The sequence below is a fragment of the Gekko japonicus genome, unplaced genomic scaffold, assembly GCF_001447785.1.
Source record: "Gekko japonicus isolate JY-2015 unplaced genomic scaffold, Gekko_japonicus_V1.1 scaffold231, whole genome shotgun sequence".
Classification (NCBI taxonomy): Eukaryota; Metazoa; Chordata; class Lepidosauria; order Squamata; family Gekkonidae; genus Gekko; species Gekko japonicus.
The window spans coordinates 1,285,720-1,301,056 of record NW_015165837.1 but is presented as its reverse complement, the minus strand read 5'-3'; the positions used below and the strand labels follow the sequence as shown (position 1 = coordinate 1,301,056).

The window sequence follows — 15,337 nt, the reverse complement described above, 5'->3', positions numbered from 1 at the left end:
GGAGAGGTGGGGAAGGGGGCATGGAGACGATGACGGGGGTATTGGGGTTCTGGTGAAACTGAATTTTGTAGCCTCGGGACAACATGGACAGTACCCACTCGTCCGAGGTGATGTGATTCCAATTTTGAAGAAAGGGTGACAGACGGGTTTGAGCTGACTCGGTGACAGGGAAGTCAAAAACCCTGTTTGGAGGGTTTGGACTGTTTGGTGTGGGAAGCTTGTTGTCCAGTACCGAATTTTGGTTTCTGGAAGGCGGGCTTTTGGCCTCCCGAAGACGTTCTTGGTCTCCATCGTGTGTCTGGAGACTGATGAGTTGGGGTACGCCTCTGCCAGGACCTCGACCAGGTGCGTGGACGGTATGGTTGTCTTGCAGAGGATGAGACTCCTAGAGCTCGAGACGCCTTTATGCTTTTACCTAACTCCTGTAGAGTAGAATCCGTAGTGGCATTGAAAAGCCCCAGGCCATCGAAGGAAAGGTCTTCCACATAAGATCTGGTATCTATTGGCAGATTAGTGTTGCGGAGCCAGGAATGTCTTCTGAGAGCTATTGCAGAGGCCATCGTTCTGGAAGACGCCTCAAGGACATGCTTAGTAGAGTTGAACTGTTGTTTTGCCAACACCATGCCTTCTTTTTGTATGACTCTGGCTGCCTGAAGTTTGTCGTCTGGGAGGTGGCTGCAAAGTTCTGAGAACCGTTCCCAGAGAGTATATGGATATCGGTTCATACAGGCCAGGTAATTAGTGGCCCTGACTCCTAATGCTCCCGTGGATTTGGAGGAAGATGTTATCACCATCAAGTTAGGCTGAGGGTGCGAGAAGACGAATTCGGCATCTGCCTCTTGAACCCTGTACATGTGGTTCAATCGTCTCGTGGACACAGAGGCAGACGAAGATTTTAGCAATGGTGTCTTCGCCGCTTGCAGGAGGACTGAAGACAATGCTAAGGTGGAAGAGGTATCGAGCTGAACTATATCATAAACCGCATCTGTTGCCTGCGGATGTTGCTGGACAACAGAGAGGCCTAAAGAGAGGGCCATTTTTTTGACCAAATCTGTGTATGACGTAAGGTTGTCAGATGGGGATACGGGTAAGTCCTCAGCGACATCCTGGTCTGGGGATTTTTGGTCAGGAGAGGTATGAGCCTCAGATGCCTCCGTATCTGAGTACTCGTCTATAAAGTCAGAGGAGTCTTGTTGTGGTATTTGGACCGATGTGTCCTGTTGACAAGTTATGGGTTTAGTGGGGACGACAGGGTTTGGAGTGACTGGAGGGTTGAGAGGATGACCTGGTTCCAGAGTATGATGATCGTCTGGAGGAGGACGTGACAGAGATGCCGAAGGTCTCAATTTGTGGGGTGACCTCGATCTATGAACAGAGTGGGACGAATAGCGATCCCAATCAGAATAGCCCGCCGGAGTCATCCACGGCATGGATGGTGGATAAGCCCCGTACAGGTATCTCAACTGTCGCTGATTCCAGGGTATTGGTGGAGGGGGCAGGAAGACTGGGGGATCGACTTCTGGACCGTGGATGTCTGGGAGACAAAGCAGTAGCCTGTCTGTGAGAACCGTCCCTGTAGTCTCAGTTGTCGATATCGACAAATTGACTGTGCAGACGTGGAGGGTGACGCTGCGTGTCACATGTAGTATATCGGTGCCGACGTGGATCGATGTTGGGAGCTTCCGATACCGTCGATGTCGACGACGGGAAAGGAGACGGAGAAGGCTCTGCATCAATTTGATGACTTAGGAGCTCTACCGTTTCGATGTCGGAGTAAGGACGCTCCACTTGTTGGATGGGGGAATCCAATAGTTGGATGGTCGGTATTGGCGGATGGAGTTAGGCCTCTGATATCGATACTGCCGTTGGAGCGGGAGGCACTTTAGGGGCATCACCCAGTGCAGACACCGCTTCCTTCCCCTTCTTCGCCGCTTTAAGCGACTTGGAGGTGCCCTTCCTCGCGGACTTGTGATCTTTACTTGCCTTAGCCTTCTTTTTGACTGGCGTGGAAGTGGACAATTGTGCCTTCGATGTCGGGAGCTTCGGTGTCGGGCTGTTGACATCGGAGGCAGGCCTCGATGCCGGATCTGTCGATGTAGACGGTCTCTCCTCCATTGCTGAGGCAGGAGTAAGGGCCGATTCAAGTGGCGTTACTTTAAGGCGCGCAGCATGGTTTTTTCGCGTTTGATTGGACAAACGAGCACAGTGATGACAAGACTCTGGCTGGTGAGACTCTCCGAGGCAAAAAATGCAGAGGGTATGACGGTCGGGAGGAGCAGGTTTGATGCCGCAACCCTTGCACCTGTTGAAAACCCCCCACTTCTTCTCCATAAAAGAAGCAAAGAAGAGGGAACGTTGGGGGGAGGGGGTAGCCCGAAGGCCTGAGGTAATCGATAGACTCCCCCTTCAAGAGAAAATAAATTTTTAAAGCTTTTTTGAAGAACAAACAACTAAAAAAGAAAACTAGAGTAAGGAAATAATTCCAAAGAGCTGAGGTGAAGAGCCACAAGTGAACCGATCTGACCGACGAAAAAGAGGTCTACTCAACGCGGCGGTAAGAAAAGAACTGGTGGGATGCCTGCGCCCACCCCTCTGGGCATGCGCGGTGGGGTTCCTGCGCATGCTCAAGGGACTGGGCGCGAAAATCCATTAAAAGAGCTTGCTACAGCACCGATCGATCCAGCGCGTGCGCACTAGATCCCATGGGTGTGAAGCACAGAGACCACGTCGAAGATCTTCCATTCATTCCCCAGTCCAGCCGACTGTGGAGTGGCTGTATTTCTGCTGCCTCCCTGGGACAAAGACTGCCTTGGGACAGTCCCTGTTTTCCCACACTTTGTGGCCTTGGTGCAGCTGGGAACTGTAGGCCAGCAGATGAGGAAGCCCCATTCAACCCAGTGAGTGATACCCCTGCAGGCCCCTCTCTGGAACTACAGCTCAATTAAACCTTATGGAGAAACATTTTAAACAAAGAACCACAGCCATCTTACAAACACAGGTAACTTCCATTTCATGACACCTACCAACAGCCACTGGGGGGACAGTTAGTCCCACACCGGAGGCAAGCAGGAAAAGCGTCTTCATCAAGAGAGAAAGCCATTTGCCAGTAATTCTGACAGGGCATAGTGGCTGAAGGGGGAGTGGGCAGGGAAGAGGAGCAGACCCAGCACCCGGCCAATGGCATGCCAGTACTCGAATGGTGGCTGATGGGCCAGGCTGAGACAGTGCATGGAATGTTGCCATTCCAAAACAGAATTTATAGGAGAGATCAGACATGAAGTTGGAACTACTCGACTGGATGCTGTGGGTTCATTCCACTAGCAAATGCTCTTTCGTTGGAATGAAGAAATCTTCTCTCAATGCAAGAGGATCTTCTGTTGATGGAAATGATTCTTGAATTGGTGGAAGGCTCCTTTCATCAGGGGAAAGGGTCCCTACCAGCAAGCCTCCAACCCAAATAATGGCCCTCAAACAGGATTTTAAACATAATGGGATTCTTAAAAATCAGGGAGAACCCATTAAGCAGCTACAGATAGAACAAGCTACTATGAAGCACGGCTGCTTTGGGCTGTTCGTTTTCAAATTTTACATAGCTCAAAGGTCTTGGCAGGGGTGCAAAAGGAAGCTCTTACGAACATGAAATTATTTATATGGAGACCATGAAATTCACCAGAAGAATCTAGAAATTCTCAATAACATGATAATGTTCACAACACAATTGTTCATCTAATCTCTCTCAACAGGTTTGTGTGGATATTTCCTTTTCTTCATTTAAAAGTTATCTGATGTACCAAGCACGGGAAGAGGGTGCTACCAGAATATAGAGGCAAATTCGAGCTTAGCTCTAAAAGGCAGAAATATGCCAACTGATGAAAATATTAAACTATCTAAGGGAGAATTATTTACTGTCCTTAATGGGGATACCATATTTGGAACTTAAATACTGAACATTTTTTTTCAATACTTATGCCTCATTAATTGGTTACATGTCTCTCTCAATAGCCTTGCAAATATCGGTACTCTGGAGCTGGCCATAATTCACACCACAACTGAAAGCACAGGATCCTTTTCGGCAGCAATTTGTGAACATGAGCCTGCAAACTGTAGCAAAGCACAGCTAATTTCCTTCCCAAACTGAGTACCATCACTGTTCAGATCTATTTAGGGAACTGGAAAAATCAAATAAAGGCTGAAGTCATCATCTGGTTATGAAATATTTGAAAAGGCTGTAGAAAAATGGGAAGACATTGTGATGATAGAAAGAAAAAATGATTGGGGAAGATCATGTGCTCAATAATTCCTCTGCTTAAGCTTAATCATTATTGGGGGGTAGGGATCAGAAGAAAAAACATCAAGAATATTATCATTTTTAATTGTATTGACTAAATGGCAGCATTTTTTTTGGACCCTCTGGTTCTTTAGCCTGGTTTTATTCTGGTTGTTGCTAAAATTCCTTGCAACTCCTCCCAATCCCATGAGCCAGCTATTCATGAAGGATGAAAGGGTTCAGCACATGGACCTCAATCCAAGCCCAGCCTACTTCACTCCTCTTCTAGCCTGTCCACCAACCAATGATATGCCTTTTCAACAGCTCTGAGTGCAGGCAGCACAGAGCTAATGCTGTATATATTCTGTAATACTTTGGCGTAGCACAAAAAGCCCCAAAACATAGCATGGGCATAACATGCAATATCTTGAGAATCTTAGCTTTTCAGTCTCTAAGACTTCAAAATGTGTGGGCAATTCCTGAAGTCAAAGAGGGACTTAAGGACAATTTTCAGTGGGCAAGGAGAAGTGCTTTAGTAATCTGAATTAACATCTTGCTCCTTCTAGTGATGAGCAGGAGCAATTATGCAAAGTATTCAAATTTGCTTGAATGGTAGAAATCACTGCAGATCTTCTTGGCATAGAATTCTGGTTCTGTATCACAAAACTTAGATTTCTTTATCACCACAGAATGCACCTATCACTATGGATATTTGATATTACCCAATGTTATCTTCACAAGCAATCTACTTCATGCCTTTCATACCTTGCTTTAAGCTGAATATATGAGACTGTTCCTCAGATGTGTACGTCCCAAATTTAACAAAACCCTCTAGTGTCTCCCAAAAACTCTACAGTCCATGGCTGAGCTAGGTATAGGGAAATCAATCAAACATACCATTAGATGATTTGCAAGTGTCAGCTAGCTGCCAAAGAGTTCTGTGTAACATTTGTATACTCCCTTGATGCCAGCCTTTGTTACCCCTGCTATTGCTTGATGCCGACATTCCATTCTATGAAGGCTAGTAGTATGCTTTGTAATATAATATCTTCCAAGGTTAACAGGTGCGGAGTGGTGTCTTTTGCTGTTATCTATAATGAGCTAGCGCATGGGAATGAAATAATTGTTTATCTGTTTCTGGCCGTTGGGCTCCCAGGCTTTTCGGCGTGAGGTTTAACAGACCCGTAAAAGTGGGAACCATATTGATTGGTTATGTCTTTGTATGAATCTGTTTATTATCTTGTGCCCTCCACTATTGGGTCATTCTAAACACTCCTGTTGTTCCAGCTTCTTCATTGCTTTAATAAACACTACTGCTTTATACACGTGTGTTCATCTGAATGCGTGGAGGATCGGACAGCAAGGAACAATCACTGGTTTCTTTCAAAGAATAAACCCAAAAATGACTACAAAACTTAATTTGGGAGATGAAAAAGCAAGGCAATAAATCAACCATTTAAATAATTTTTCTGGGTTTTTGTTTGTTTTGTTAATAAACTACTGGATGACAGGTCTGATGAACCAGAGTTAGAATGAATTGAATTACTCAAGGTCTCACGCAAGGAACAAATGGACATGATCTTCAAAGTTGTCAGTAAAGCACTGGGGGGGTGCTTTATTATACTAATTTATATTCGATCTACATTCTGAAGACTACATTCATAAAGAGAGTGGAAACTATATGTTTACCTACTAACAACTGGAATAAAAGTCAGCTGAATGATAAATATCTGTCTTGGGTGGAAAATGAAGTCTAATTCATAAGACAGAGAAAATATTAATTTCTAGAATCATTTCATAAGTGAAAGCAGTCTTCTAACTCAAATACTTTTACAAGATTTCTGGAAATCACCTAAATCAAGACAAATGTAATATTCTCGACACTGTTCTGTATCAAACAATATGAAGATAATTGGTTTCCAACTCACTTGCATTAGTTTTTTTATATACTGTAATCAGATGCAACATAACCAATCAAAGAGAACACTATAAAGCATTCCTAAAGTATCCCAATGACAGTGTTCGCTGCTGAAGGGGAATGTAGTAAGATTTGCTGCCACTTTTAACAGTAAAATGGAACAGGAAAAAGATCTTTAAAAAGACACTGTCAAAGGTAACAGTTCATTGCCAAGTACTGTAATTGGGCAAGCTCATCTGTAGGCCTTGTCTGTTGAGCCAAGAAAGTAGGGCTAGGCAGTGGCCTCCTTTGGGTTCTGCAACCATATTTTTATTTATGGTCGATAAGAATTGATAAATAAATGAGTAAACCCAGGCCTGAATTAACTCAGAGAAATAACATGTCCTGAGGACAGGAGCAAAACAAGTATCAGTCAAGAGTGAACACAATGATGGTAGGGACTTAACAGTGATAAATACAATATGCTTTACAGATTATTAGTAAAACCAACAGCCCACCCCCCCAAAAGCAGAGGCCCCACAAAGAATCCCATGAGGAATTCCCTGTATCCTTTCTTCCCTCCTCCAACAGACTCTCCCCTTTATTTCTCTCCTACCCTCCCCAATCTAGCGTCTACTTTCCCCTTTCTCTACTCCCTTCCCTCCATTCCATCTTGTACCTTTTTCAGTCTTCAGACTGAACACTGTTGATTGCTTAAGAACCCCCATAATGGCACAGCAATTCCACTGATTACCTAAGAACCCCCATAATGGCCACCACAATCTCAGAATGTAGTCTTCCTGCGACCTTAGGGAGCATTCACTTCTTAAAGGTATAAACATTTCTTCTATTATGGGGGGTGGGAGGTTAACACACAAAGAATTTTTAGATTCAGATTTTTCTGCAAACTAGGGGGACTCCTGATGTTGATAGAAAAATCCACCCTGTCAGTCTCTGGCCCTATTATGTTGATTTTCTGATCCACACACTAGGTCTTCATTGATAATTGGATATAATTATATTAATAAGTGACAACTGAGCAATTATTTCAACAGCTAGAATTTATTAATGTTCCAACAACAACCAAAAGGAAAACATGCAGCTAATGAAATACTTTATGTGAACTGTAGTCCTTAATTATTAGAACTTCAGAAATTCTCATTCAAATCAGGAGGGATACAATGCAGAATTACAAGAATGAAAACATTACATATGTTGTAGGACAACATATGTAAATTAGATACTAGCTCTATAGAAATTGTTTTGGGATGCTGTTAAAAAAAGTGACAAGAAGCATTAATAGTACCAATACGTTTACCAGCATCTGCTAAGGAACACACATCTGGCCATCAATATACAATACAATGTCATATAAGCAACAGTGAGCTACCTTTACAAGGTGACAGTAGAAAAATATGAACGATAAGAGTTATATCTACAATTACCTGCACTGTTGCTTATAATCAGTCTATCCCAAGGGTCTTCCAAACCCAGACATTCGATAAGCTTTATAAATCCTCATTCATAAACATGCCATCTGTCAGCTAATTCTTTATGTGTCTTCACAAATATTAACTACTATACACTTTGTTGCCAAAAAGACAGAAATGCATAATGCTCCTACTTTTCTGACAGAATTACATAAAAATAAATTATAACCACATATTGATCCTCTGGCACTGCAGTTTACTACCCTTGTTAAAGGCAGGGCTGTTTGTACTTTTTGGGCAGAAATCCAAATTCTATGTTCAGAATAGAGTTGTGCAAAAGTTATTCTGTAATTGAGATTTTTAGTGATCCAAAACATTCAAATAGTTAGACCTCTAAACCTAGGAAAATTACTATGACAGGAATGATAAATTTTAGTCCTGTCTACAGGCAAGTGAATGGAGATGGAATCAGAAAGCTATTCTTGAGCATTATGTGTATAAAGGTGACACAAATAAGTATATTTTGAAAGGATGGTCACTCAAATATTTAATGTAGTCACATTATGTGGGGCAGATTTATGCCCATTAAGCAAACATTTATAAATTTGTTAGAGGACAAAGCTGGAAGTACTGTGTGAATATTCTTGTGTAACAGTTTTCAAAGAACTTCTTGACATACAAATACATGAAATATTACTTAATAGTAATCATGTCTCCTTGTCCATAACCACATATACATTTTTGCCTCCTTTCAATGCATAGCTGACAACACAAACATTTATCTATTTTACAGTTTGTTCTTTATTTCAATGGCTCTGGATTAAAAAGATTTAGCAGCAGTCAGTGCTACATTCTAGAAAAAGTGATCTACTATCTTGTATGTCACTTTTGTTCTTCATGCCATGCTGGAGCCTTATTTCTTATGCTTGACTGTTTCAAAATAAAATGCATCCGACATCTTTCTATTACCATATCTTTAATTGCTACAGACTGACTTTCATGGTCACGTGTATGTGTACATATGCACATACATGGTGTATGGAAACTGTAATATATGTATGTGAAAACGAATATTCTCTGTGCTGCATCAAAAAGTCCATACTAACAAAGACTGAATTCCATGATGTAAAAGTTTGGCAAGTCTGCTTCACAACTTTAAGGTCCATAAACTTCTAAAAAACAGTACCATCATACCGCTGAGATTCCTCAGCTGCTGAGTTCTATGCCCCCAAACCATTTTCTGTGCATATGAAGTAAGAATGTGGAATAGCTGACATGGGGATTCAGGGGCTTGCCCTTCAATGGTTTGCCTCTTTCCTGCAAGGTTGGGGACAAAGGGTGGCTGCCGGGGACTGGCGTTCCCATAGGTATCCCCTTGATTGTGGGGTACCACAGGGAGCAGTGTTGTCCTCGATGCTATTTAACATCTATATGCGCCCCCTTGCCCAGATTGCCTGGAGCTATGGGCTTGGGTGTCATCAATATGCTGATGACACCCAGCTCTATCTGATGCTGGGTGGCTGGTTGGACTCGAGTCCTGATGACCTTCATCGGGCATTAGAAGCTGTGGCTGGTTGGCTCTGGCTGAGCCGATTGAAACTAAACCCGGCGAAGACGGAGGTCCTGGGCCTGAGTCGGGCCGGTGCGGGGTTGGGGCTCCCTCTCCCAACCTTTGACGGGGCGCCTTTGGTGCCATCGTCTGGGGTTCAGAGTTTGGGGGTGCTCCTGGACTCCTCACTAACAATGGAGGCCCAGGTGGCAGCCACTGTCAAGTCCGCCTTTTACCATCTTCGGCGGGCACAACAGTTGTTTCCCTACCTTAACCGTGATGACCTGGCCACAGTGATCCATGCGACGGTCACCTCGAGGTTAGACTACTGCAACACTCTCTACATGGGGCTGCCTTTGTCGCAAATACGAAAGCTGCAGCTGGTGCAGAATGCTGCAGCCAGGCTGTTGATGGGTCTCTCTAGAAGGGACCACATTCAGCCTGTGCTGAAAGCGCTGCACTGGCTGCCGATAGCATACCGGATCCGCTTCAAAGTACTGGTTCTTACCTATAAAGCCCTATATGGCCAGGGTCCAGCCTACCTGAGGACCACCTTTTTCCATACGTTCCCCCAAGAGCACTACGGTCGGGGCCCCAAAATTTGTTGGTCATCCCGGGCCCCAAGGACACCAAACTAGCTGCAACCAGGGCCAGGGCTTTTTCGGTGGTGGCTACTACCTGGTGGAATGAGCTCCCGAGGGAGATCCAGACCCTGCGGGACCTTATGCAGTTCCGCAGGGCCTGCAAGACGGAGCTCTTCCGCCAGGCCTTTGAGTAGGAGTCGCCGCCCCTACTATACCATCACCGTCATGGCTGACGAAGCCCTGAGGAAGCACCTGGATATTGCAAAGAAGATCTAAGCCGTTCTCCTGTGGGCGCAAACAGCATTGGAAGTACCACCTGGAACTGTATCGATGCCATCTTTGGACCTATGATATCAGAAGTTTGAGCACCATTGTTTTTAAGTATTGGATGTTTTAATGTATTATATGTTTTAAGTTACTATGTATATTATGTTTTAATTATGGCATGGTTTACCTTGCCCTTGTTAGCCGCCCTGAGCCCATTGGGGAGGGCGGGGTATAAATGCGAATAAATAAATAAAATAAAATAAAATAGAAGAGCACGCACAGTCTTCGGTAATAAATTTACAGAATTATCCTATGCAGAATCACTCCAGCATAGGTCTATGGAAATCAGTGGACTTCAGCTGGAGTACCTCTGCATAGGATAGCACTATTCATGTGTTTATTTCCCTGGTATGATCTCATGAGCAAGAGCTGACACAACCTCATATATTTGGTCAGGGAATCCTCTCGGAAAAAGCTACATGAATGACAGTCCCAATATAATCATTTGCATACGTATGCTTCTGTGGGAACCATTACAAAAGTATCAATAGGATTGGCCAACTATTATATAGAAACTGGCCTGCAGAAGCAGGCATTTCAGTGACCAATTATTCCTCTATCACTACTGCTGGCTGTCATCTTAATTTTCCTTTGTTTTGCATAAGCACATCAAACAAAACATTACAGTGACAGCACACACCAAGAGAGAGCTATCATTGTCAAACAGCAGCTGCAGCAGGATTTGGGCAATAGCTGCAGAAAAAAATTATCACATTAAGCTGTGAAGTTGGTTCTGTGGTCTTGCTGTTCAAATATATTCAAGCAAGGATCGGCATGAACCGGTTCACAAAGCAAAATTTGGCACAAACTTGGCCCAGTTCAGAGCCCCCAAACCTATGTTCAGAGAAGACACCTTCCCCAAACATTTACTGGACTTTTGTCCAATTCAGCTGTTTGGGCCATTTAAATCTAACAGCTGAGCAGTGCAGGTCCACCCGTCAGCTGTTAAGTTTTAAATGGCTGTGAGCCATTTCAGCCTAACAGCTGATGGGCACACGTTAGACTGAAATGGCTGCCAACCATTAAACCTGCTCCTTTTCTTCCCTCCTGCTTCCAAGCGGGGGTGTTGGTGTTGGTGGGGAACGGACTGGTGAAATGGCTCACAGCCATGTCAGCTTAACAGTTGACAGGCACACCTGCCCCACTATTAGGCTGAAATAGCTGTCAGCCATTTAAACCTAACAGCAGGTCAGTTCCACCCGTCAGCTGTTAGGTTTAAATGGTTGGCAGCCATTAAACCCGTCCATTTTGCTCCCCCCCCAATTTCCCTGGGCAATCCCCCCCTTTTCCCATGCTAGTGCTTGAATGAAAAGCAGGAGGGGAAATGGCCATTACATCATTGCCAGCTGACAAATCAGAAGTGACATCACTGTGTTGGGGTGACATCAATTCTGGCTTTTCGGCTGGAAAGAACGTTGTGGAATTGCGCAACACCACTTCCACCCTTCCCTGCTGCAGAGCTTCCAGGCCTTGCAACAACTGGGTCTTTCACTTCACCTGATACCTGATTGTTTCAACTGGAGATGCTGCGATTGCTTTTTGAACTTTATAGAGCAATTCATGTGGAACACTTTGTAATTACTTAAATGTGATGTACGATATATTTCTCCATATTACTGCAGCATTTCTTCAATATTTAACATAGCTTTTAATTTTTTAACCACAGAGTTTTTGGTATCTAGAACTACTCTGACATCAGAAATCTCACCAATCACAATACCACTTAAATACTAACCATACTGATTAGTATTTCTCAGTTAAAAGCAGACTAAAGATAATGGTCTTTTAAAGTGTTTAAAACAAGCCTTCCCTGAATCTGGAAGAAGAACAGTGGTTTGCATATAGATGTTCTTTCATTTATTCCATTACAGATTTATTTTCAGTGCTTAGAATTACTTAATGTACTGTAGATATCAAGAGGTTTTTGTATTCTGGTCTGAAGCTGCTGCGATTCCAGTTGATCCTTATCTGAAATTATTTTTGGCTCACTGTTAAAGATGAAAATGGCTGGGAAAAGCAACAGTTCAGAGTGCATTTCACAAAACCCCCATGCTGTTAACAGAAAACTATAGAGTCACACATGGTGGACTAGACTGCAAGAACAAGTGGAGCTCCACCGTCTCATCATAAAGCTAAGCCAGCTTTTTGATGCATCATTCCCACAGTATGGTTAGAGCTATTGCTGAGCTGCATAAGTGTGGCATTAGGCATAAGCTATGCCAGCTGCATCTTACTGTTTACTGTAAAACCCTATATTTCCCCTGGATGGCTTATGACACTGGAGAAAGAATCATGCTTTTGAGGCCTTTATATACACATTGCAATAACTGTGAAATAATTCAGATTTAACTGACCTGTAAAGTCTGGCCAAGCCCAGTGCCGCAAGACATTTTATCTTTAAATTCGTTTTTTTCTTCATTGGTTGCATTGTCTAGAAGACACAATATAAAATCTGTGTTAACATTCCCCTTTATGATTAGAATACTGCCTACCAGGTAAGAGATGTACATCTTTTTCCTCAATTGCTTTTTCCATCAAGAAATGAAAGGTTGTAAGCAGCAGGCAATGGTGGTGGTGGAAAGTGCCATCAAGTTGCAGCCAACTTATGGCAACACCATAGGGTTTTCTTCTGTTTCAAGAAACCAGCTAATAGTAATTTAACTAGGGTCTAAACTACATGATACATTTGGACATGAGTCAGGTCAGGACTCCTCTGACCCAACTAGCAGTCCCTGTAGCCAGACAGTAGCTTCAGGGAATTTATTTCCCAAGGATCATAGGACCAAATTAGGGGATTGGTACTGTGGTGTGGGAAAGAGAAGGGACTTCTGCTAAATGCCACCATGGGGCCATTTTAGGTTGGGAGAACAGTTTAGAAAATGTTATTTTACTAAAACATTTTTATCCTGTTTTCCACCTAATTTGGGCCCTCAAGGCATCAAACAGTTAAAAAAATTAGAACCAACTTTAAAAACATATATACACTAAGTCAATTAAAAACATAAACAGGAAGGAGGGCCAGTAAAAGAATGTCAAATGCACAGGCCTTAAGGGTCAATTACCAGTATCTTGACTTGGTCCGGTCTGAAACTGAAAGCTATTGTAAATGGAACAAGATCCTGAAATCTGCTATCTGACTATGGGGAAAGTGAGTCAGGTTAAGGGAACCCTGACTTAATTCATGTACAAGTGTATCCTGTAGCTTGAACCCAGTTTGGACCTAGGTGATTTCCAGAAGTCTCATCCAGTCCTACAGTTGCATTGTTATGACAGGCTTAGCAAAAAAATTAAAAGTAATTTGCATGTAGCCCACAGATTCAAAGTACTACCGCTAACGAGTTAAGGCAAGTTTGTTTGTTTTTTTAAAAAAACAGCTATCATTTTGCTATAACCTAATTATAATTTTCATCTTTAACAGTGAGCCAACAATTACCTAATTGTTATAACCTAATTCAGCAGCTCCGGCCAGGAAAGGAAGGTAGAGATGGCAAAGGAGAGGCTTCTCTCCTTGGCTATTTTGTATGTCTCTGAGTCAAGTATGTACATATGACATCAGGAAATGTCACCAGTAACTTAAATGGCTATTTGGCTCACATAGTTTTATAGGAAGGCCTACATTAAGATTACAGACCAGTATTTGTGCATACAGGAAGAACTGTGCAAAACCGAGCACATAATGCTCAGTTAGAAAAAAATTATGAACTTAGAACATAAAAGTTTGTTTGTATAGATATGGCAAACAATGTAAGTTACAAAGATGATCTTTTGAGGGATGTTTGTCCTCATGTGAAACAAAGGGTTTTACATTTTGCTTAACAAAAGTCAAGCTATAGCAAACGACAACAGAAAGCATTAACTATCAAATTTTTGGTGTTCACAGTGCTTCACATCTATTATCTGACTGAAATCCTTACAAAAGCCCTGTAAGGTAGGTAAATATTATCATCTACATATTACAGTTTTGGAGTTGAGGCTGAGAGAGAATGACTTGTTAAGGCCACACGGTAAGTTCTGGGCAGAGGGATTTATTTATTTTATTTTTATCTATTTTTCATATTTATACCCCGCCTTCCCCAGTGGGCTCCCTAGGATTTGAATCAGGGATATTCTATCACAGCTTGTTCTTCTCCTTGTACCCAGTTTAAAATGCTGAGTTTCTTAAAATGTCTTAGCTGTAAAACCTATGCTTACTTATATTTTCAGTGTTACTAATTTCACAGTGCTATGCATCCTTAATTTTATTACTAAGTTTTGGAAAGTGCTGCCAACTCCACAGTATGGATGCATGTATCCAATAAAGGACCCTTGTGAAAACTGACAAGCATGTATGCCTCTTCATGCCCTGCTTGCCCATTCACTGAGGTGTAACAGCTCAGCTCCATGGCTCATTCCTGACAGGGAAACACCTGTAGGGCTGTACCTGGGAGGACTCGGTTTGATTCCCCACTTCTCCACTTGCACCTGCTGGATGACCTTGGGCAAGCCATAGTTCTGGCACAGCTGTTCTTGAAAAAGAGTAGTTTCGAAAAAAAGTCTCCCTCCCTCACCAGCCAAAGGCTAGTTGGTACTGAGCTTGGAAGAGAAAGCACACCAGATGTGCTTTCTCCTCCAACCCCTCCTCAGGGCTGCTTTGAGCATAAGGTGACAGGACACAGTTTCTGGTCCAACACTCCCCCACTGCCATTACTGGCCAGAGGATTCGGGTCAGCTTTTTGATCCAAGCCCTGATCCATAACCATGTTCAGCAGCAGTGGAGGATGGAGAAACTCAAGGCAGATGTGCTCTACTGCCATCCTCAAGTCACCAACCCTAACCACCACACCACACTGGCTCTCTAGATATAAAGATTCCTCTCTCTAGATATAATTCCTTTGTCCATATTGTAAACATATACAATGTATTTTCAAGGACATGTTTATTTAAATGAGATTAATTTTGTCCATAATTCAGACACTATAATGCAAGAGTTCCCAACTTTTTTGAGCCTGTGGGCAACTTTGGAATTTTGAGAGGGTATGGTAAGCACCACCACAAAATGGCTTCCACAGGAGGCAGAACCAAACAAAAATGGCTTCCGCAGGTGGAAAGGCCAAAGATACTTCCCTCCTCACTTTCCAAAAGAACTGTGGAAGGTTTAACAAAAATGATTGTTTTAATGTTTTAACTGATTATTTATTATTGTGTTGTGTGGCCAAATGACCCAACTGCTTTTGTGATCCACCCTGAGCCCATTCAGGGGGAGGGCGGAATATGTTTGAAAAATAAATAAACAAAAGAAATACT

General features: G+C 42.9%; 1 protein-coding gene across 1 annotated transcript in view; it reads right to left on the bottom strand.

Moving 5' to 3' along the window:
• Positions 1-15,337, bottom strand: part of UMAD1 (UBAP1-MVB12-associated (UMA) domain containing 1) — a 58,524-nt gene that overhangs the window by 13,617 nt on the left and 29,570 nt on the right. Inside the window, exon 3 of the mRNA XM_015410952.1 lies at positions 12,409-12,485. Coding sequence (XP_015266438.1) covers positions 12,409-12,485 — 77 coding nt within the window. The remainder of the gene's footprint in view (positions 1-12,408; positions 12,486-15,337) is intronic.